The sequence below is a fragment of the Heterodontus francisci genome, chromosome 43, assembly GCF_036365525.1.
Source record: "Heterodontus francisci isolate sHetFra1 chromosome 43, sHetFra1.hap1, whole genome shotgun sequence".
Classification (NCBI taxonomy): Eukaryota; Metazoa; Chordata; class Chondrichthyes; order Heterodontiformes; family Heterodontidae; genus Heterodontus; species Heterodontus francisci.
In genome coordinates this window covers 31,189,788-31,210,223 of record NC_090413.1, presented here as the reverse complement: position 1 = coordinate 31,210,223, position 20,436 = coordinate 31,189,788, and the positions used below count along the sequence as shown (strand labels likewise).

Sequence of the window (20,436 nt, the reverse complement as noted above, 5' to 3'; positions counted from 1 at the left end):
GTCCTTCAGAACTCAATTAGTTTGATCAGTGGTACTACTACCAACCCACTTGGTGGTGGACATTGAAATTCTCCAATTAGAGTATATTCTATGCACTTGCTTCCCTCTGCAGTTCCTATGAATGATGATCAACATGGAGTAGTGATCTATTATTTGGGGGAGACAGGTGGGGTGGGAGGTGGTATTCAGCAGGACCTGCAGCTATTAAGACTTCCTGGGGTTCAGAGTCAATGTTGAGGACTCTCAAAGTCACTCCTACTGGAATGTGCTGCTACTTTTGGTGGCATATCCTGCCAATGGGGCAGGACCGATGAGGGAGGAGTCTTGGCTGACACATTAGATGCTGTGAATATGGCTATGTCTGTGGATGGGACAACTCTCCCAACTTGGCCAATTTTCCAATAGGTCCATCCAATCATCTTCTTATTGAACTTTGTAGCAGTTACATAAAACTGAGGTGACTTGCTAAGGACTTCATAGGGCATTAAGAGGCAATCATATAGTTTGGGACCAGAATAACATGAATGGGTAACAGACTCTCTTTGCTGAAATACATGGTGGGCCTTTTATGACAATCTAGAAGCTTTCATGGTTATTTTCCTGGTGCTTTCCCACAAATTATTAGATTTTTTGAACTCAGTTTCACAACTTGTCATGGTGAAATTTGAACTCATGACCTCTGGATTGTTAATTCTTTACCAGAATCATTGAGCTACTGTATCCTTTCATAACACACTTTCCCTGTAAAAATGGCTGAGATGTATTGAATCCCATTACTGCCTTGTTACAAGGTCAGTGACAGGCACTGAACCTGCTTATAAGACACCGTTATAAAATCACAGTTAGTGTTTTGAGGTTATTGCAATGAGATGGAATGACGATGTCAGTGTGACAATCAGATTGAGTGATTTTAAATTATGGCACTTGCCGAGGTGTATTCTTACCAGTAACATGAGCTGCAGGCTTTGTTGAATCTTGGAAGATCATGTCTAAATAATAAAACAAAGATTCTTTGAACATGTTCACCATTACACATATTTGATAATTTGTTAGAAAAAGTATACTGCCAAAGGAATGGTAGATAGCTAACTTTATACCCATGTTTAAAAAGAAAGCTAGAACACATCCAGGGAACTGTAGACCAATCAGCTTAACATTGATAATAGACTCCCTACTGAAGGAGAAAATCAAAAACATCTAGAAACCAAAAGTAGTGTAGAAGGCCATAAAAACCAAACTAAACATTAGGGTTTATTTCTAGAGGGATAGAAGTCATACTAATCTTGTATTGGACCTTGGTAAGTCCACACTTGCAGTACTGTATGCAGTTCTGGTCGCTGTATTATTGAAAGGATATAGAGGCACTGGAGAGGGTTTGAAAACCATTTACATGGGTGGTATCAGAACTGAAAGGTTATACCTACGGGAAAGGACGCACAGGTTGGTCTCTCTTCTCTTGAAAAGAGAAGGCTCATGGGTCACCTAATAGACATCTTTAAAATAATGAAAGGGTTTGATAGAATGACATAAAAAGAGTGCTTCCACCTGTGATGAAGAGCAAAATTAGAGGTCATCGATATAAGATAGTCACCAATAAATTAATTAGGAAATTAGGGAGAAACTCCTTTATCCAGAGATGGTGCGAATGTGGAACTCGTTAGTATAGGGAGTAGTAGAGCTGAATAGGACGGATACATTTAAGGGAAACTAGATAAGCATTGCAGATGCCTTGACTATGATCTACTAAAGTTCTCTTGATTTGGGAACCGTTCCTTTAGATTGGAAAATTGCACGTCACTTCCCCATTTAAGCAAAGTGAGAGAGTGAAACCAGGGAATTATACACCAGTTATCTTAACATCTGTTTTCAGGAAATTACTAGAGTCTGTAAGGATAGGGTGACTGAACTTCTTGAAATTTTTCAGCTGATCGGAGAAAGAGCCACCATGGATTTGTAAAGTGACCTTTCGGCAAACCTTCTGTTCTGACGAAAGGTGAAACTTTAATTCTGTTTCTCTCTCCACAGATGCCGCCAGACCTGCTGAGTATTTTCAGTGTTTTCTGTTTTTGTTTGATTTCCAACATCTGCAGTACTTTGGTCTTGGATTTTGAAAAGGTAGATCATACCTGATGAACCTGATTAAATTTTTTGATGAGGTGACTAAAATAGTGGACAGGGGAATGTCTATAGATGTTATTTACATGGACTTCCAGAAGGCATTTGATAAAATCCCTCCTAATAGCTAAGGTTGAAGCTCATGTAATTGAAGGCAAGTTACTGACCTGGTTAAGAAATTGGCTGAGTGTTAGCAGACAGAGAGTAGGGATAATGGGACCGTACTCTAATTGGCAGGATGTGACTTCTAGTCAAACAGTATCAACTTGTTGATCCTCCCCAACAAGGATCTATGTTGGGCCTCAACTATTCGCTATTTATTAATGACTCAGATGATGGAATGGAAACCCACATTTCCAAATCTGCCTGGAACTGGAGGGTACTTTTTAAATGGTAAAAAGAAAGAAAAGCTTGTACTTATACCACCTTTCACAACCACTGAACATCACAAAGCACCAATAAAGTACTTTTGAAGTGTAGTCACTGTTGTAACATAGAAAATGTAGCAGTCAATTTGCACAGAGTAAACTCCCACAAACAGCAATGTGACAATGACCAGATAATCTGTCTTTTGTGATGCTGATTAAGGACAAATATTGGCCAGAACACCAGGGATAACTCCCCTAGTCTTCTTCAAAATAGTGCCGTTGGTTCTTTCATGGCTGCCTGAGAGGGCGGACAGGGCCTCCGTTTAACATCGCATCTGAAAGACAGCACTTTCAACAGTGCAGCACTCTCTCAGTATTGCACTGTAGTGTCAGCCTTAATTTTTGTGCTCAAATCCTAGAGTGGGACTTGAACCCACAACCTTCTGACTCAGACATGTGTGCTAGCAACTGAGCCAAGGCTGATAGAAGCTAAAAACAGTGAAGGTTCAAAGAGACCTGACAGTCAAAATGTCATGAACAGGTACAGAAAATAGTCAAAAAGGCTAATGGAATGCTGGTCTTTACATCTATAGGACTAGAACACAAAGCGGTAGAAGTTGTGCTTCAAGCTATGGGCGGCACAGTGGCGCAGTGGTTAGCACCTCAGCTTCACAGCTCCAACAACCCGGGTTCAATTCTGGGTACTGCCTGTGTGGAGTTTGTAAGTTCTGCCTGTGACCGGGTGGGTTTCCTCCGGGTGCTCCAGTTTCCTCCCACAGCCAAAGACATGCAGATTGATAGGTAAATTGACCATTGTAAATTGTCCTTAGTATAGGTAGGTGATAGGAGAATGGTGGGGATGTGGTAGGGAATATGTGGTTAATGTAGGATTAGTATAAATGGGTGGTTGATGGTGGGCACAGACTCAGTGGGCTGAAGGGCCTGTTTCAGTGCTGTATCTCTAAATAAACAAAGCACTGGTTAGACCACATCTGGAGTACAGTGAGCAGCTTTGGGCACCACACCTTAGGAAGGCTATTTTGGCCTTGGAGGGAGTCCAGCATAGGTTTATCAGAATGATACCTGGGCTCCAAGGATTAAATTACAAGGAGAGATTACACAAACTAGGGTTGTGTTCCCTAGAATTTAGAAGAATAAGGAATATTTAATCGAAGTTTACATGATATTAAGTGAAAAACTATTTCTGCTGTTTGGGGAGTCTAGAAGTTGGAGGCATAGTCTAAAAATTAGACTCAAACTTTTCAGGAAACACTTCCACATACAAAGCGTGGTAGAAGTTTGGAACTTTCTTCCACAATTGATGGTAGATCAATTGTTAATTTTAAAGCTGAGATTGATAGATTTTTGTTAGCTAAACATATTAAGGGATATGGGGCAAAGGCAAATGTGAAATTAGGTTGCATATCAGTCATGATCTCATTGAATGACAGAACAAGTTCAAGGGGCTAAATAGCCTACTCCTGTTGCTATGGTTATATGAGCGAGAAGGGAATAGAGGATTACACTGATAGTTAAATGAGGAAAGATAGCAGGATACTCAAGTTGAATATAAATGCTGGCATGGACTGGTTAGGCTGAATGGTCTGTGTCTGTCCTGCATATTCGATGTAATTCTATGTTCTCATTTGGTGTTATATCTTTGACCATCAGGTTCATGTTGCAAGGTATAAAATAACAATAAAACGATTTGACACTTTTACACCATGTGAATTAATATAAATATTTTTAATTCAGGACCTGGGACCAACATAAAAAAGTTACCTCAACAGTCAATCTTCCACATCCAATAAACACCCGACCCTCCAAGCCCCACCATACGAACCTCGACAACTTACTGAACTCCTTTCATACAGACACAGCGTCCCGTGCAACTCTACCCTTTCATACAGACACACTTCCCACTTTGAACTCTCCCAGTGGTTACTGGGACTTCTCTCCTCTCGGTTCAACCTGACACTTTTCTCTAGCTCCATATTTCAAAGTGGCACTCTCTTCCAGCCCCGTGTTCAAGCTGACATGCTTCTCTGTCAGTTCAAGCCAGTACTTACATAGGAATTATTCTTTGCCCTCTTTCAAAGGGCGTTCTTTCCCCCCTCCATTTTAATGGATATTCCTCGTCTCCCTCTCCCCATTTCAGTGAATACTCTTCCCAAAGTTCAAACTGGCCCTCCTTTCTCCTTGTTCCTTTCATTTCAAACTGGCAAACTTCCCCCCTGTCCTGTTCATGTTGGCACCTTCCTTCCTCCATGGTCCAAAGCATGCTTAGCATAATGGAAACTTGGCTTAAAGAGAACAAAAATGGCAGCTCAATATCCCTGGATATCGAGTTTTCAGGCAGGATAGAGAGGGGGATAAAAAAAAAGGAGGGTGTGTAGCATTATTGGTCAAAGATCAATTACAGCTGTGAGGAGGGTTGATATGCTAAATGAATCATCGAAATGAGGCCATTGGAGAGGATTCTTCGGGACAGGATTTACTCCCATTTGGAAACAAATGGACTTATTAGCGAGAGGCAGCATGGTTTTGTGAAGGGGAGGTCGTGTCTCACTAATTTGATTGAGTTTTTTGAGGAAGTGACGAAGGTGATTGATGAAGGAAGGGCAGTGGATGTTATCTATATGGACTTCAGTAAAGCCTTTAACAAGGTCCCTCATGGCAGACTGGTACAAAAGGTGAAGTCACACGGGATCAGAGGTGAGCTGGCAAGATGGATACAGAACTGGCTCGGTCATAGAAGACAGAGGGGAGCAGTGGAAGGGTGCTTTTCTGACTGGAGGGCTGTGACTAGTGGTGTTCTGCAGGGATCAGTGCTGGGACCTTTGCTCTTTGTAGTATATATAAATGATTTGGAGGAAAATATAGCTGGTCTGATTAGTTTGCGGATGACACAAAGGTTGGTAGAGTTGCGGATAATGATGAGGATTGTCAGAGGATACAGCAGGATATAGATCGGTTGGAGCCTTGGGCGGAGAAATGGCAGATGGAGTTTAATCCGGACAAATGTGAGGTAATGCATTTTGGAAGGTCTAATGCAGGTGGGAGGTATACAGTAAATGGTAGAACCCTTAGGAGTATTGACAGGCAGAGAGATCTGGGCGTACAGGTCCACAGGCCACTGAAAGTGGCAACACAGGTGGATAAGGTAGTCAGGAAGGCATACGGCATGCTTGCCTTCATCGGTCGGGGCATAGAGTATAAAAATTGGCAAGTCATGCTGCAGCTGTACAGAACCTTAGTTAGGCCACACTTAGAATATTGCGTGCAATTCTGGTCGCCACACTACCAGAAGGACGTGGAGGCTTTGGAGAGGGTACAGAAGAGGTTTACCAGGATGTTGCCTGGTCTGGAGGACATTAGCTATGAGGAGAGGTTGGATAAACTCGGAGTGTTTTCACTGGAACGACGGAGGTGGAGGGGCAACATGATAGAGGTTTACAAAGTTATAAGCGGCATGGACAGAGTGGATAGTCAGAAGCTTTTTCCCAGGGTGGAAGAGTCAGTTACTAGGGGACATAGGTTTAAGGTGAGAGGGGCAAAGTTTAGAGGGGATGTGTGAGGCAAGTTCTTTACACAGAGGGTGGTGAGTGCCTGGAACTTGCTTCCGGGGGAGGTGGTGGAAGCAGATACGATAGCGACGTTTAAGAGGCATCTTGACAAATACATGACTAGGATGGGAATAGAGGGATACAGACCCCGGAAGTGCAGAAGGTTTTAGTTTAGACAGGCATCAAGATCGGTGCAGGCTTGAAGGGCCGAATGGCCTGTTCCTGTGCTGTACTGTTCTTTGTTCTCTGCTCAATTGCTGTAGAAAGTCAAAGAGGAAATTCACAGTTTTTCTTAAATTGGCCATAGACTTTTTTATGCCATTCCCAGGAGACTCTGCGACTGGGGAGAAGGGGAGCTCGGTGATATATTTTTTGTGAACCATGTCTGATAAGTTGGGTTTGATGCACTGGTTGGCCTTCTCTTGATTCTCAGAGGATGTATGAATCAGAGATGGGGCTACAGCACTGTTTGCTCAATTTTCCAACCAATGTTTACCAGTTAAGCACAGCTCCCTGCTGCGTGTGGAAAACAGAATCAATTTTAAAATTGGAAAACAAAGACACAACTGACTTCCTGAATGTAAATTTCCCATCTCAGTGATGAATCTTCGGGTGTACAGCAATGTATTGTTTATATCCAATCTCATTGAGATTGAAACAGCAGGCGTTGTAGGGTCAACCCTTTAAAGTCTCACATTTATTTATTACAGTTGAGTCAACAGATTTTTGTTAGGGAAGGGTTTCATGGAATATGGAAAAAAAAGGCATCCCATCATCACCATCCACTTCTCCCAGCATCACCATCCACTTCTCCCATCATCACCATCCACTTCTCCCATCATCACCATCCACTTCTCCCAGCATCACCATCCACTTCTCCCATCATCACCATCCACTTCTCCCATCATCACCATCCACTTCTCCCAGCATCACCATCCACTTCTCCCATCATCACCATCCACTTCTCCCAGCATCACCATCCACTTCTCCCATCATCACCATCCACTTCTCCCATCATCACCATCCACTTCTCCCATCATCACCATCCACTTCTCCCAGCATCACCATCCACTTCTCCCATCATCACCATCCACTTCTCCCATCATCACCATCCACTTCTCCCATCATCACCATCCACTTCTCCCATCATCACCATCCACTTCTCCCATCATCACCATCCACTTCTCCCATCATCACCATCCACTCCTCCCATCATCACCATCCACTTCTCCCAGCATCACCATCCACTTCTCCCAGCATCACCATCCACTTCTCCCATCATCACCATCCACTTCTCCCATCATCACCATCCACTTCTCCCATCATCACCATCCACTTCTCCCAGCATCACCATCCACTTCTCCCATCATCACTACCAATCTCTGCCATTGTCAGTGTTGATTTTCCCAGTGTTAGTATCAACCCCCGGACATGAGCAATTTCTCCCACCCTTCCGAGTATCAGCTCCAGTCTCTCCTAGTGTCACCAATGAGCCAATCTTTGAAACTATCAGAAACAACCCCTTCCATTGTCAACAATGACCATGCCAAATTTCACCATCAATTTCACCATCAAACACTCCCTGATCAGTTACAGCATGAATTAGATGCAGAGTAAAGCTCATTCGACAACTATCCATCAAGAATCCCAAATCTGATACAGCAAGGAATAGATGCCCAATATAACTGGTCTAACAATGTGCCTGCTTTGTAATAGCCTCAGACAAGAACATGCATGAAATTTTCTATATTCCACACCGATCATCCTTGTGGTCTTTCTGCGTGAGAATGATATTTTGAGACAAATTGGGACCAGTATTGTGTTGTGGACCCTTACCCACTAGAAACTGGGTTCATACTGTTCCAATTCATGTCAGATCCTCACAGTGTCACTTTAATCTCATCAAGATAGACTGGATATCAGTTCAAATCTCAAGGTAAAAGATCATTGAACTAACTCGGTGAATTACACATGTTCCCAGATGATCATGCATACCTGAAATACAGTTCTATCAATATGAATGAATAATTCTTCTTACAGAAACTTATTACTGCTCTTATAAACTCCTGTTTTAATTCAACAAACCCATCACTCACCTTGGATACTTCCAGCCATAAGAGAAGAGTTCTGAAATAAAATGGGGAAAGAAACAGTTAGAATATGCATCAATATCAGCATTATGGAAGTTACTCACCGAGAGGCTGTGGCTGAATTGGTAAAGCAGAGTATCATCATTTTACAGAAACCTTGGTCAGATTCATTGCCTTGCTCCATACTTGTTAGTAATTCCATTCACACTAAGGCTCATCGCCTGAGATGTTAAATTGCTTTTTCTCTTTTAGGTGCTGAGTTTTTCCAGTATTATCTGTTTTTAATGTTTTACATCACTTGTCCCACTGTCAGCCTCTGGGAGCTGTAGCTCTGCTAGTATAACTTTCCTGTTAAAGTATAGAAAGCCTTACAGCTGCAGAATTTCTTTCTATTTATTCTTAAAATTTGATTGAGGAAGGATTAGGTGGTGAACTGGTTTTGCAAAATTGCATTTACCATCAGGAGTTGTTTAAATCTAGTGCAGGTTGATTGGATGAGATTCTTGTAGGAGTTCTACCTTACTGCAACATCTTAGTGTCATTCTTTTTTTAGCTGGATTGGTGCAACTTGACATCTAATCTCATCCCACTGTTTCTTATTTCATTTGATAACTAAGCAGAGTAGAAGGTGGAGTCTATAAGAGTTACCACTTTTCACCACACTCAAATTTCTCCGTGCTTTCAGATTAGCCATAGGTGTTCGGTCCAGCAGGTCTGGCAATAAAATAAATGTTTTAAATATATATAAATTGGAAGAAGGTATAGAGCCCAAATCACTAAAATAAAAGCAAAATACTGCGGATGCTGGAAATCTGAAATAAAAACAAGAAATGCTGGAACCACTCAGCAGGTCTGGCAGCATCTGTGGAAAGAGAAGCAGAGTTAACGTTTCGGGTCAGTGACCCTTCATCGGAACCCAAATCACATTGTGTGAACAGGGAGAGTGTTTGAAATGTTGTCACACTGTTTCTTTGGTGCTCCCAGAATTAAGTTAACCCATCCAATATTTATGTGGTATTGGCTTAATTCTGGGTCACATGTTAGGATAGAACCAGAGAAGTTTATAAACAGAAAAATGTCATTTGGCCTCTTGGTTTCTGTGCTGACCCTTCACTCAAGCAATTCAAAACTAATTCTAATACCATGCTGTCTCCCAAAGCCCTGTATATCCTTCTGCTTAAAATATTTATCCAGTTTTCCCTTTCAAGATGCAATGGTCATTCCCTGTAGCAAAGCTCGATGCTCCAACAACCCTGTTTTAAAAATAAATTCTGATAATATTTCTTCTCTCTGTCTTAGTGACAATTTTAATTTGATGCGTCTCATCACTAACTCTCCAAACAGTAAAAATAAACTTTCTCTATTCATTCTCTTCACAACATCAGCCATGTGTCAGTGATAGCACTCTCATCTCTGAGTCAGAAGGTTGTTGCTTCTCCAGAGACTCATACAGAGGGAGTGCTACACTGTTGGAAACGTTGCCTTTCAGATGAGATTTTAAACCAAGCCCCGTCTGCCGTCTCAGGTGAGTGTAAAAGATCCCATGGCACGATTGAAGAACAGAGACATCTCCTGAAGTCTTGGCCGACACTTATAACTCAAGTAACACTACCAGCTGAATTTTACCCTCGGTGGACGGGAGCCGTCCACCGACTGAAAAGTTGGTGGCGAACCTGCCTCCGCCTGGCCTGTGGATCAGGAACGCATTTTACAGTCCTCAGGTCTTTAATTGGTCTGAGGCAGGACTTCCACCTCATTGGGGCAGCAGGTCTTGCCTAATAGAGCTGCTGGCCAATCAGTGGGCTGGCAGCCCTTGGTCCCAGCAGCATCACCGGAAGCGGTAGCCACTGCTGGGACTGCAACCCACTTCGAGAAGAAGAAGGATGGCCCCAGGAAAAGGTAAGAATTTGGGGCCTCACCAGGGATGATCAGTCGGGCCTCGGCAAGACAAGGGTGGTCGGTTGGGGGTTTGGGGGGTGGGGGCATTGGGGGTGTCCCTCTGTTAAGCACAGGGTGCCTGATCATGAGGCCCCCCCCCCCCCCCAGGCCATCAGAAAGCCGCCTACTTTTGTCAGGAATCTTTTCTCTTGCCTGGGCCACCTGACCGGCCAAGGGTAAAATCCCCATGCCTGCGGGTGGAGGCCCTTAAGTGGCCGTTAACTGGCCATCTAAGGGCCTTGATTGGCTTGGGGTGGACGGGCCGTTTTTCTCTGCTGCCGCCCCACATAAAATGGCGGAGGTGGCGGGAGTGGGCCAGGAAGGGCCCCCTGAGCCTCCCACTCCATTTTACGCCCCCCTTTCCCCCGCCCCGCCATTAACCCGCTCTTTGGGGGGGGGGCATAAAATTCTGGCCTACCAAAAACAGATTATATGGCCATTTATTTAATTGCTGTTTGTGGGATCTTGATGTGTCCAGGTGCATAAATCCCTGAAAGTTGCCACCCAGGTTAATAGGGCTGTTAAGAAGGCATATGGTGTGTTAGCTTTTATTAGTAGGGGGGTCGAGTTTCGGAGCCACGAGGTCATGCTGCAGCTGTACAAAACTCTGGTGAGACCGCACCTGGAGTATTGCATGCAGTTCTGGTCACCGCATTATAGGAAGGATGTGGAAGCTTTGGAAAGGGTGCAGAGGAGATTTACTAGGATGTTGCCTGGTATGGAGGGAAGGTCTTACGAGGAAAGGCTGAGGGACTTGAGGTTGTTTTCGTTAGAGAGAAGGAGGAGGAGAGGTGACTTAATAGAGACATATAAGATAATCAGAGGGTTAGATAGGGTGGATAGTGAGAGTCTTTTTCCTCGGATGGTGACGGCAAACACGAGGGGACATAGCTTTAAGTTGAGGGGTGATAGATATAGGACAGATGTTAGAGGTAGTTTCTTTACTCAGAGAATAGTAGGGGCGTGGAACGCCCTGCCTGCAGCAGTAGTAGACTCGCCAACTTTAAGGGCATTTAAGTGGTCATTGGATAGACATATGGATGAAAATGGAATAGTGTAGGTCAGATGGTTTCACAGGTCGGCGCAACATCGAGGGCCGAAGGGCCTGTACTGCGCTGTAATGTTCTAATTCAAAGTAGCTGCTACTTTTCATACACTATAATACGTACATTGCATATATTTCTTGCATTCTTACTTTTCACTAATTATAATGCCAGCTTCAATGCATTTCTCATGTTTCGTCCACAACTTCAGTGAAAATTTCTCCCTGACTTACTTTCCTACTTATAACATTCTCATTTTTAAGTTATGGAATTTTGAATCCTTCACCACAGGGGAAAAGAAAATTACCAAGATCAGTTTCCCAATTCCTTCCTAAGTCTTGAAAAGTTCAACCTTGAAACCTCCTCTTTTCCAAAAACGGCCCAACTTTATAAGCTTCCTTTAAAACTTAAATTCCTGATACTCATTATTACGTTTCTGGGCCTGTCCTACTCTTCTTTTGAGCGGCATGGACAGAGTGGATAGTCAGAAGCTTTTTCCCAGGGTGGAAGAGTCAGTTACTAGGGGACATAGGTTTAAGGTGCGAGGGGCAAAGTTTAGAGGGGATGTGCGAGGCAAGTTCTTTACACAGAGGGTGGTGAGTGCCTGGAACTTGCTGCCAGGGGAGGTGGTGGAAGCAGATATGATAGCGACGTTTAAGAGACATCTTGACAAATACATGAATAGGATGGGAATAGAGGGATATGGGCCCCGGAAGTGCAGAAGATGTTAGTTTAGGCAGGCATCAAGATCGGCGCAGGCTTGGAGGGCCGAATGGCCTGTTCCTGTGCTGTACTGTTCTTTGTTCTTTGTTCTTACTCTGGATTATTCAGTTACCGTATCTTAGATCACTTCCATAAGCAAATGTCAATTCGCTGTGCCTTCTGGAGTATCTTCACTAGTCCTGCTATCTCAGCAAGTTTTTGTTAACATGCCAAGGAAAATAAATAGCATGACTTTTATGGTAATTATTTGTTGCTGCAGGAATAATTCTGTGGCCTCTGTAGGATCTCTCCCAACATTGGCACGTGATAGAGCAGCATTTTAGATCTTGTTTTAGGCTTAAACTAATGTGACTTTAACAAAAGATGAACAAGTGAATAAGTGACTATTACTAACAGTAGTATGCATATGTATTTACAGTAAAATTATTCTAATTCATTGAACGATAACTGATAAGAGGTTGCAGTTTAAATGCTAAGCTATTTTGAAAAAATCTTTCTTTTATATAATTTACCACTCCCAACTTTTGTCATAGCCTCAAACTACCTTTGTTTTCCTCGCTGTTATAACCCCTAGATTTCCGGCCTGTCCCATTTAATGCATACTATAACCCCTCGATCTCTGTCCTGATCACACCCTGTCCCACTGACCCATTTAACACACACTATAACCCCGCAACCTTCCTCCTGATTCGTCACTGCACCACTATGTTATGGTTACTCAGACATTCTGCTTTGTGCAGTTGATAGCTCATTCTAATTCTGGTTTTCTGCAACTTAATGTGTTTTAATTGGATCCCTTCTATTTATTAAATATTGACATGATAAAAGTCACCTCCCAGAACATCCTTTTACATAAATAAAGTTATTGCAGACATCAGGCCCATCTCTTTTTCTTTAACTTCACTGGTATAGTTGAGGTCACTGTCAGGTCTATTCCAATGCTGCTTTTAATCTGATCACCAGGAAAAATATTTGTAGAACAAATTAAGTTCATCCCTATGATTTCCTTCCATTCCCATCCTGAACCATATAGTCCACATTGAATGCTTAACCATGACAGCCCACCCTCCCCAAGGGATAGACCTAACAATGTATAATCGTCCCATGTTGGGCCTGCTGTCCAGCAGCTCTTTGTATAGGGAATCACAGCCATAATTCCTTATTGGTAAGCTTCATGATAAAGCACACTGGGGCTCCCTCACATGGTGGCACAGCACATTCCCACCATCCACCTCTGCAAGCGTTACACTGATTATTAAACCCTGGCCCATATTTATTAGCTTTGTTTAATCTCACAGTCTTCAACATGAGAGCCCAGCATTTAGCCCAACAATATGACAACCTCAGCAATATGACTCTATTAATTCTGCTCAATCATTTAAGACCTGGAGAGTTTGTTAGTGACCTTTGGGGATTGAATTATTGATACAGCTTCTCAAAGTTTAATTGATTAGATCCCTGGGTTGGATTTATTTTAGCTGATATGTACTTGGCCTGTTTACCAATCAAAATAATGTACATTCTGCCTGAATCATTCAGTATCCTTAGCTATTTCCACCTCTGGAAAATTTCATGCAGAATTGAAGGTGTTGAACACTTTATTAACAAGGTCCTGTTACAGCCATATCAGATACATATTAAACATCTTTTAATCAAAAGAGTCAATTAGCTGGTGGGATCAAAAGTGTACAGTGACAGAATAGTTACTGACATTCCAAATGTGCTTTTTGTATGTGGTTTGCAGTTTGTCCACATGTATCTTGAACACGACAATTTCGTATAAGAGAAGGATAAGTTGTACATGGTTTACCTTCATAGCTAAAAACATGGAGCTGAATTCCTGAACATCAGATCGTAGTCTCCACAGATAAAACGCTCCAAGCCCATCCCCAAACAGAGCCAACAGCACCAACATCAGAAGGAACTTGTGTGTGAAAGTCAATTTTTTCCGTTTACTCGAGGTTGCAAAAGGGACAGTGTCTGCCTGTCCATCCACAACAAAAACTGAAGGGTAAGCATAGCTGTCCCCCATCTTGGGGTCCTGAGTGCAAAAAATCAGTAAAGGAAAGAACTTTTGGTAAAATTGGATTTAAAAGCAAAGTGATAGCCAGTACATTTATCAATTCAAAAGCATCGTTGGTCCCCAGAGATCATCATTTACTCAACAGTGGGCAAGCCTTGCGGCTCCGTGCTTTATATCATTACTAAACAGCCACCCACTGCCTTTTGTCAATTTGAAACCACATGTTTAGCATCCAATAGCCCTCACCACTAGGCTTCCTGCAGCTTGTTGAAATGACACAAGAGCGAGAATGGATGCTTTTACCAGCACTAACCGCACTTGCAGGATGTGTATAAATTATTGCCTCACACAAGAAACTTAATAACTTTTTCAATATTTCTGATATCTTTTATCAGATTTTGTCATCATTTTGTCTACAGCGATACATGTACTGACAGGTTGCTTGATGAGAGGGATATTTTGCTCTGTGTATAAATTTTAAGGAACAATTCTGGACTATTCTGTTATCATAAACCTCTCCAATTCAGGAGAAGATTTAAAGAAAATACATAAAGTATACCCAGCAGTTTTCTAACAGGCCTATTTTTATTTCCCGTTCATGCATTTCTTAACAGTAAATTCCTCTTCAGTATTTTCATGTGCAGTTTTCACCTTTTATTGTGTTTAACATTCTCAATTACATGCACTGTGCACTATCCAACATCCTATTTTACAGCCCAGATTACACATAAAATACAGTTACACACACACTCACATTTTAGCACGTTAAACAGTTTTGCGTAGCCAACTACAGTTATACAGACAATCACACACACACGCATGCTCTCTCACACACACACACACACACACGCACGCTCTCTCTCACACACACACACACACACACACACACACGCACGCTCTCTCTCACACACACACACACACACACACACACGCACACACGCATGATCTCTCTCACACACACACACACTCATATGTGTGGACCCACAGTCTCATAAATGCACTTACATGGAAGTTACAGCCAGAAACAGGCCATTCAAGCCCAACTGGTCTACGCCAGTGTTTATGTGCCACACGAGCCGAAAACCCATCTTCATCTAACCCAGTCAAAATAACCTTCTCTTCCTTGCTCAGCAGTGTCAGTTGGTAGCACTCTTGCCTCTGAATCAGAAGATCATGGGTTCAAGTCCCACTCCAGGACTTGAACAGAAAAACCTAGGCTGATAGCCCAGTGCAGTATTGAGGGAGTGTAGCACTGTTGGAGGTGCTGCCTTTTGGGTGAGATGTTAAACTGAGGCCCTGTCTGCCCTCTCAGGTGCAAGTAAAAGATTCCATGGCACTATTTTGAAGAAGAGCAAGGGTGTTCTCCTCAGTGTCCTGTCAATATTTATCCTTCAATTAACATCACTAAAACAGATGATCTGGTCATCACGACATTGCTGTTTGTGGGATCTTGCTGTGTGAAAATTGGCTGCTACGTTCCCTACATTACAACAGTAGCTGCACTTCAAAAGTACTTAATTGGCTATAAAGTGCTGTTGGACACCCCAAGGTTGTGAAAGATGCTCTATAAATACAAATCCTTTTTTCCCCTCCCTCTTGGGTTTATGCAGTTTCCCCTTAAATGCATCTATGCTATTTGCCTCAACTACTTTTTGTGGTAGTGAGTTGCACTCTGCCCCCCACCACCCAGATGGGGGCAAATAGGGAGGAATCTAAATGTAAATCAGCGTTAATGTGCATGTATGTGAATGTACAGAGTGTGGTTAATAAGATTGGTGAGATACAGGTGCAGATTGTCATTTGGAAATATGATGTTGTGGCTATAATGGAGACCTGGCTCAAAGAAGGGCAGGACTGGGTGTTAAATATTCCTGGATAGAAGGTATTCAGGAAAGAAAGAAAAGGGGGAGAAGTGGTCGTGTTGATTAAGGGGAGCATTACAGTGCAGGAGAGTGGGAATGTCCCAGAGGGGTCAGAAAAAAAACAGCATGGACTCAATGAGTCAAATGGCTTCCTTCTGTGCTGTAAATAAATGACTTTATGATTCTCAGTAAAGAAGCTTCTCCTGAATTACCTATTGGCATTATTAGTGAATATCTTATATTTACGGTACCTAGCTCTGGTCTCCTCCATAAGTGGAAACATCTTATCAGCTGAATTTTATTCGGGTGCACGCTGCGCGGAAGCGCCCTTTAAACTCAGCGGGGTATCCACATTTAACGGCCGCCGCAGAGCCTCCGCGACATTATGCATCAGCGCTCATTAGCATAACTGTACGAGCTGCCCCCCCCCCCCCCCCCCCATATTACATGTGGTGAGGCGGGACATTCGGCGCAGTGAGAGACATTTTGACAGCTGTGCAGCAGGTACCTTGTCCCTATTTTAAGCCCCAGCACCTGCTTCCTGACAGCTGTCAAAGAAATACTTACCTGACTGCTGAAGGGTGCGGCTGCTGTCAATCTGGCAGCAAAGCAGAAAGTGCTGGGGAAACCCAACAGGTCAGGAAGCAGCTGTGGAGAGAGAAGCAGAGTTAACTTGACCTGGTTCACAAACCTGAAAATTAACTCTGCTTTTCTCTCCACAGATGCTGCCTGACCTGCTGAATTTCCCCAGCACTTTCTGCTTTGCTGCCACATACTTACCCTGCTGTGTCCCAGTGTCCTGTGAAGTTGTGATCCTCTTCTCCCACTCAAGTGTGACATTACTTCTTGTAGGCGTGCTGCACCTGGGTGGATAATCTTTAATTTTGCACATTGCAGGATGTGAGACTTAAATATACCATAAAAGGCAAATACACACCGGAAATAAAACCATTAATGAAGAATAATTACCTACTATGAGCATCTAATCATCTGACTGTGAAAAGGCGCAAACTAATATGCATTTGGAATCTGTATTCATTTCTCTGCTAACTGTTATGTGAAAATACATGTAACTGCAATTATACCATCTTTGTTAAAAAAAACAGGAAAATATGTTCATATTCTAACTGCATTGCAAACTACAAATATTACACCAATAAATATGATCAACTTACACAGAAGCAAAGAGTTTGTGAACATGTGTCAATGTGTAATAGTAGAAAAACCATGACAGCAGCACAGATTACACCCCCCAGTCCTGCATTGGTTTTCAAACATGTGCAAGACAAACCTTGCAGCCAGACATTAGAGCTGTTACACAGTGGAGTCAGCTTTGCATTTAAAGGACCACACCAAAAGCCAAGGATGGCAGAGGGGTTCTCTAGGGTAGCCCCACAGTTTAGCGATGCCTCCTGCTCAATCTCCTCCAGGCTGTGCGGGCAAAGTGGGAGGTCCTTTTCACCAGTGATGGTAAGAAGAGGCCCTCCCGCCTGAACAAGGCAGTCTGGCTGGAGGTGGCAGAGGAGGTGAGTAGCCTTGGGGCTATCCGGCATCAAAGGGTCCAATGCAAGAAGGGGATGAACGATCACTCTCCCAGCCAGTCGGGGCCCACTAGGCCTCGTGTGCACAGGGTACGAGCGCCAAAGCCATCCACAGCCAAAAGGCAATCAGATCAGCAGCCTTCCTCCAGTCAGACTGCTAGCACAGAGACTGCACCGAGAAGGGGTAACCTCTCTGTTTACCGAGAACACGGTATGGGAATCACAAATGGGAATGCATGGGTGTCACAGCAATGTAAATATGTCTTTCAGTAAATGTTTCTCACCAACATGTGTGTCCTTTTCTCTGTGTGAATGATGTGTGCCAGCATGTAGCACCAATGTCACATCCCTTTGCACTGTTGGCCCTTCAGGAGAGCCAACGTATGCAATAACATCATTGTCATGCCACCATTACTCATGAGCGTCTCCACGGATGCAATGACATGGACATTGTCTCAGTCAGCTGCTGCCTATAATGGTTTACACAGGGATGCTGCAGATGTGGACTGGTGCACAGCAGGTGAGCGAGGGTGATGTGTGGCTTGCAGAGCTCATGTCAGTTCCTATGGAGCAGAGAGCCTTTATCTGATAAGCCACTTCCGCACATCCCTAGCTCACTGCTAGCCCTGTGTGCAGAGCCTGGGTGCCATCTGCCCTCCCATGCACCTTTCCTGTTGTAGGTCCTCAGCATTCTCATAGTCCGAGGAGGAATCCTGGTGACATCTCTTCTCATCATACCAGGTTTTCCCCCTATTGGGTGGGTAGTTGTGTAGAACACAGCGAGCAGCAAAGGAGCTGGCCTTTTCGGCCCGTAGTACAGGGCATCACCCTATCCATACAGGCATTAGAGGTGCTCTTTCAGCATGCTGATCTCCTGCTCAATGGTGGCTCATGTAGCTCAGTGGCTGGCGTTGTATCTCTCCTCTGCAGCTGTGGTGGGGTCTCTCATTGGTGTCGGGAGCCATGTCTGCAAAGGATAGCCCTTATCTCCAAGAAGCCACCCCTCCATCTGAACCAGTTCAGTGAACAGCGATGGCAGCCGGGACTGGCACAAGACCCAGGTGTCATGGCAACTGCCTGAGAAGCGGTCACACATTCGCATGAAATATCTCTGTAATCACATAACAGCTGCACCGAGATTGAGAGGATTCCTTTAATGGTGACGTCTGCCGGTGGTAGCCTGGCGGGAAGCCTGATGGCCACGTGGGTGCAGTCTATGAACATTTAAACCTATGATTCTCCGGCAACGGTGCTGAAACCAGTGACCCTGTGGACCTGGCAGTGAGAGTCTGTCCTGAAGTGGACAAACTCATTGACCCTCCGGTGCAGGGCATTGGTGACCTCCCTAATGCAGCGATTCACTGCTGACTGTGTGACTCCACAAAGGTCTCCGATAGGTCCCTGAAATGTTGCAGAGGTGTCAAGCTTGAGAACCGCTGCCACTATGAGGAACAAAGGTACAGAATGTCCACCAAAGCCCAGGGCTGCATGTCATCATTGAGCAGGGCTCAGAGACGTGTCACCACACTCTCTACATGCGCAATCTCCTCTGAAACTGCTGCTCTGACATCCGATGGCATGTCATGTGGGGCCTGTAGATGCATGGCAACCATAATGGTGAGCTCCCCTTGGGGGCTGCTGCTCATGACCCAGGGCCTCTACGTGGACCACACCTGCCTGTTGATATTGCCTCTGGCTCATACAGGAGAAACGGATCACACAATGTAGGATGAGCCATTCCCATTTCCATGTGATAAATAAAGTTTTTCCTTCATTATTCGAAGGTTCCTAACAGGGCAGCACAGTGGCGCAGTGGTTAGCACCGCAGCCTCACAGCTCCAGCGACCCGGGTTCAGTTCTGGGTACTGCCTGTGTGGAGTTTGCAAGTTCTCCCTGTGACCGCGTGGGTTTTCGCTGGGTGCTCCGGTTTCCTCCCACAGCCAAAGACTTGCAAGTTGATAGGTAAATTGGCCATTGTAAATTGCCCCTAGTGTAGGTAGGGGAATGGTGGAGATGTGGTAGGAATATGGAATTAATGTAGGATTAGTATAAATGGGTGGTTGTTGGTCGGCACAGACTCGGTGGGCCGAAGGGCCTGTTTCAGTGCTGTATCTCTCTATGACTCTATGAGGGCAGGTATTGGTGTTAACAGGTACATCAGCTGCTTTCCTGGATCAACTATGTGGCGTGCCATGGCATTGCCCATCTTGGCCAACACTCAGAGTGGCACAGCTTGACCACATCAAGATCCTACCAGCTGCATCAATTGCCCTCAGCATCCAAATAACCTTAATGCTCCTACCCTTTCTAGTACCCTCCCCACACACAGGCTGACTAGAGTGCCATTGCTCCTTCACAAACAAACTCAGAGTGTACACTGTTTATGGAGGGAGGGTACACAGTACCTCCCTTCAGAGCTTTCCCTCCAGTAATCACACCCCACCCTCCTCCCTTACAGAATGCAGGGTGAGACCCCGGTAAATCTGCACTTACCTTCACTGTCCAGACTCCTGCTTCTGATGTCCCGTCTGGTTTTCTGTTTGTGAACGGGACGGCACCTGACGGCTGCCTGTTCTGTGTAAAATGAGGAAGTTCTGAGCGAGAGACGGTGGGTGCATAATCTGCAGAGGTAACTGGCGTTTTACATATTCTAATTGGGGTGCCTCCACCAGATGGCGGGGGGGCCACAATGAGGATCCCCCTCTGCCGGGAATATGCGGCGGGCCCTTCTCGACGTCATGGGTTGAGGGGGCCTCTCCCCGCAGAATTTTACCGGCCTCCGCACCACGACCCGCAGCATCGAGGGGCTGGTAAAATTCAGCTCTCTATGTCAACCTTATCAAAGCTTTACATAATCTTAAAGAGCTCTCTCAGATCACCACCTTTCCTAGAGAAAAGTGGCCCAGCCTATGGAGTCTCTCCTGATAAATATCTCCTCTTGGTTCTGGCACCACCCTTGTAAATCTTTTTTGCATCTTCTCCGGTGCTACTGCATTCATTTTATAGTATGGAGACCAGAGCTGTGCATGGTACTCCTGGCCTTTTAACAAAGTTTCTATCAAGTTTAACATAACTTCTGTGTTTACCTTCTTTCGCTCTACAAATGAACCCCAGTGCTTTGTTTGTTATTTTTATAGCCTTATTAACCTGTCATTGCTTTTAGTGAT

At 44.2% G+C, this 20,436-nt stretch overlaps 1 protein-coding gene across 2 annotated transcripts in view; it reads right to left on the bottom strand.

The window, feature by feature from the left end:
• Positions 1–16,577, bottom strand: part of LOC137355816 (tumor necrosis factor ligand superfamily member 14-like) — a 164,627-nt gene extending 148,050 nt beyond the window's left edge. For both annotated transcript variants that reach the window (XM_068021378.1, XM_068021377.1), the window contains exons 1-4: positions 16,509–16,577; positions 13,654–13,884; positions 8,146–8,176; positions 945–989 (exon numbers count right to left, since the gene is read on the bottom strand). In XM_068021378.1, the coding sequence (XP_067877479.1) occupies positions 945–989; positions 8,146–8,176; positions 13,654–13,884; positions 16,509–16,568 (367 nt within the window). In that variant the 5' untranslated portion in view covers positions 16,569–16,577. The remainder of the gene's footprint in view (positions 1–944; positions 990–8,145; positions 8,177–13,653; positions 13,885–16,508) is intronic.
• Between the last annotated feature and the right edge of the window lie 3,859 nt (positions 16,578–20,436).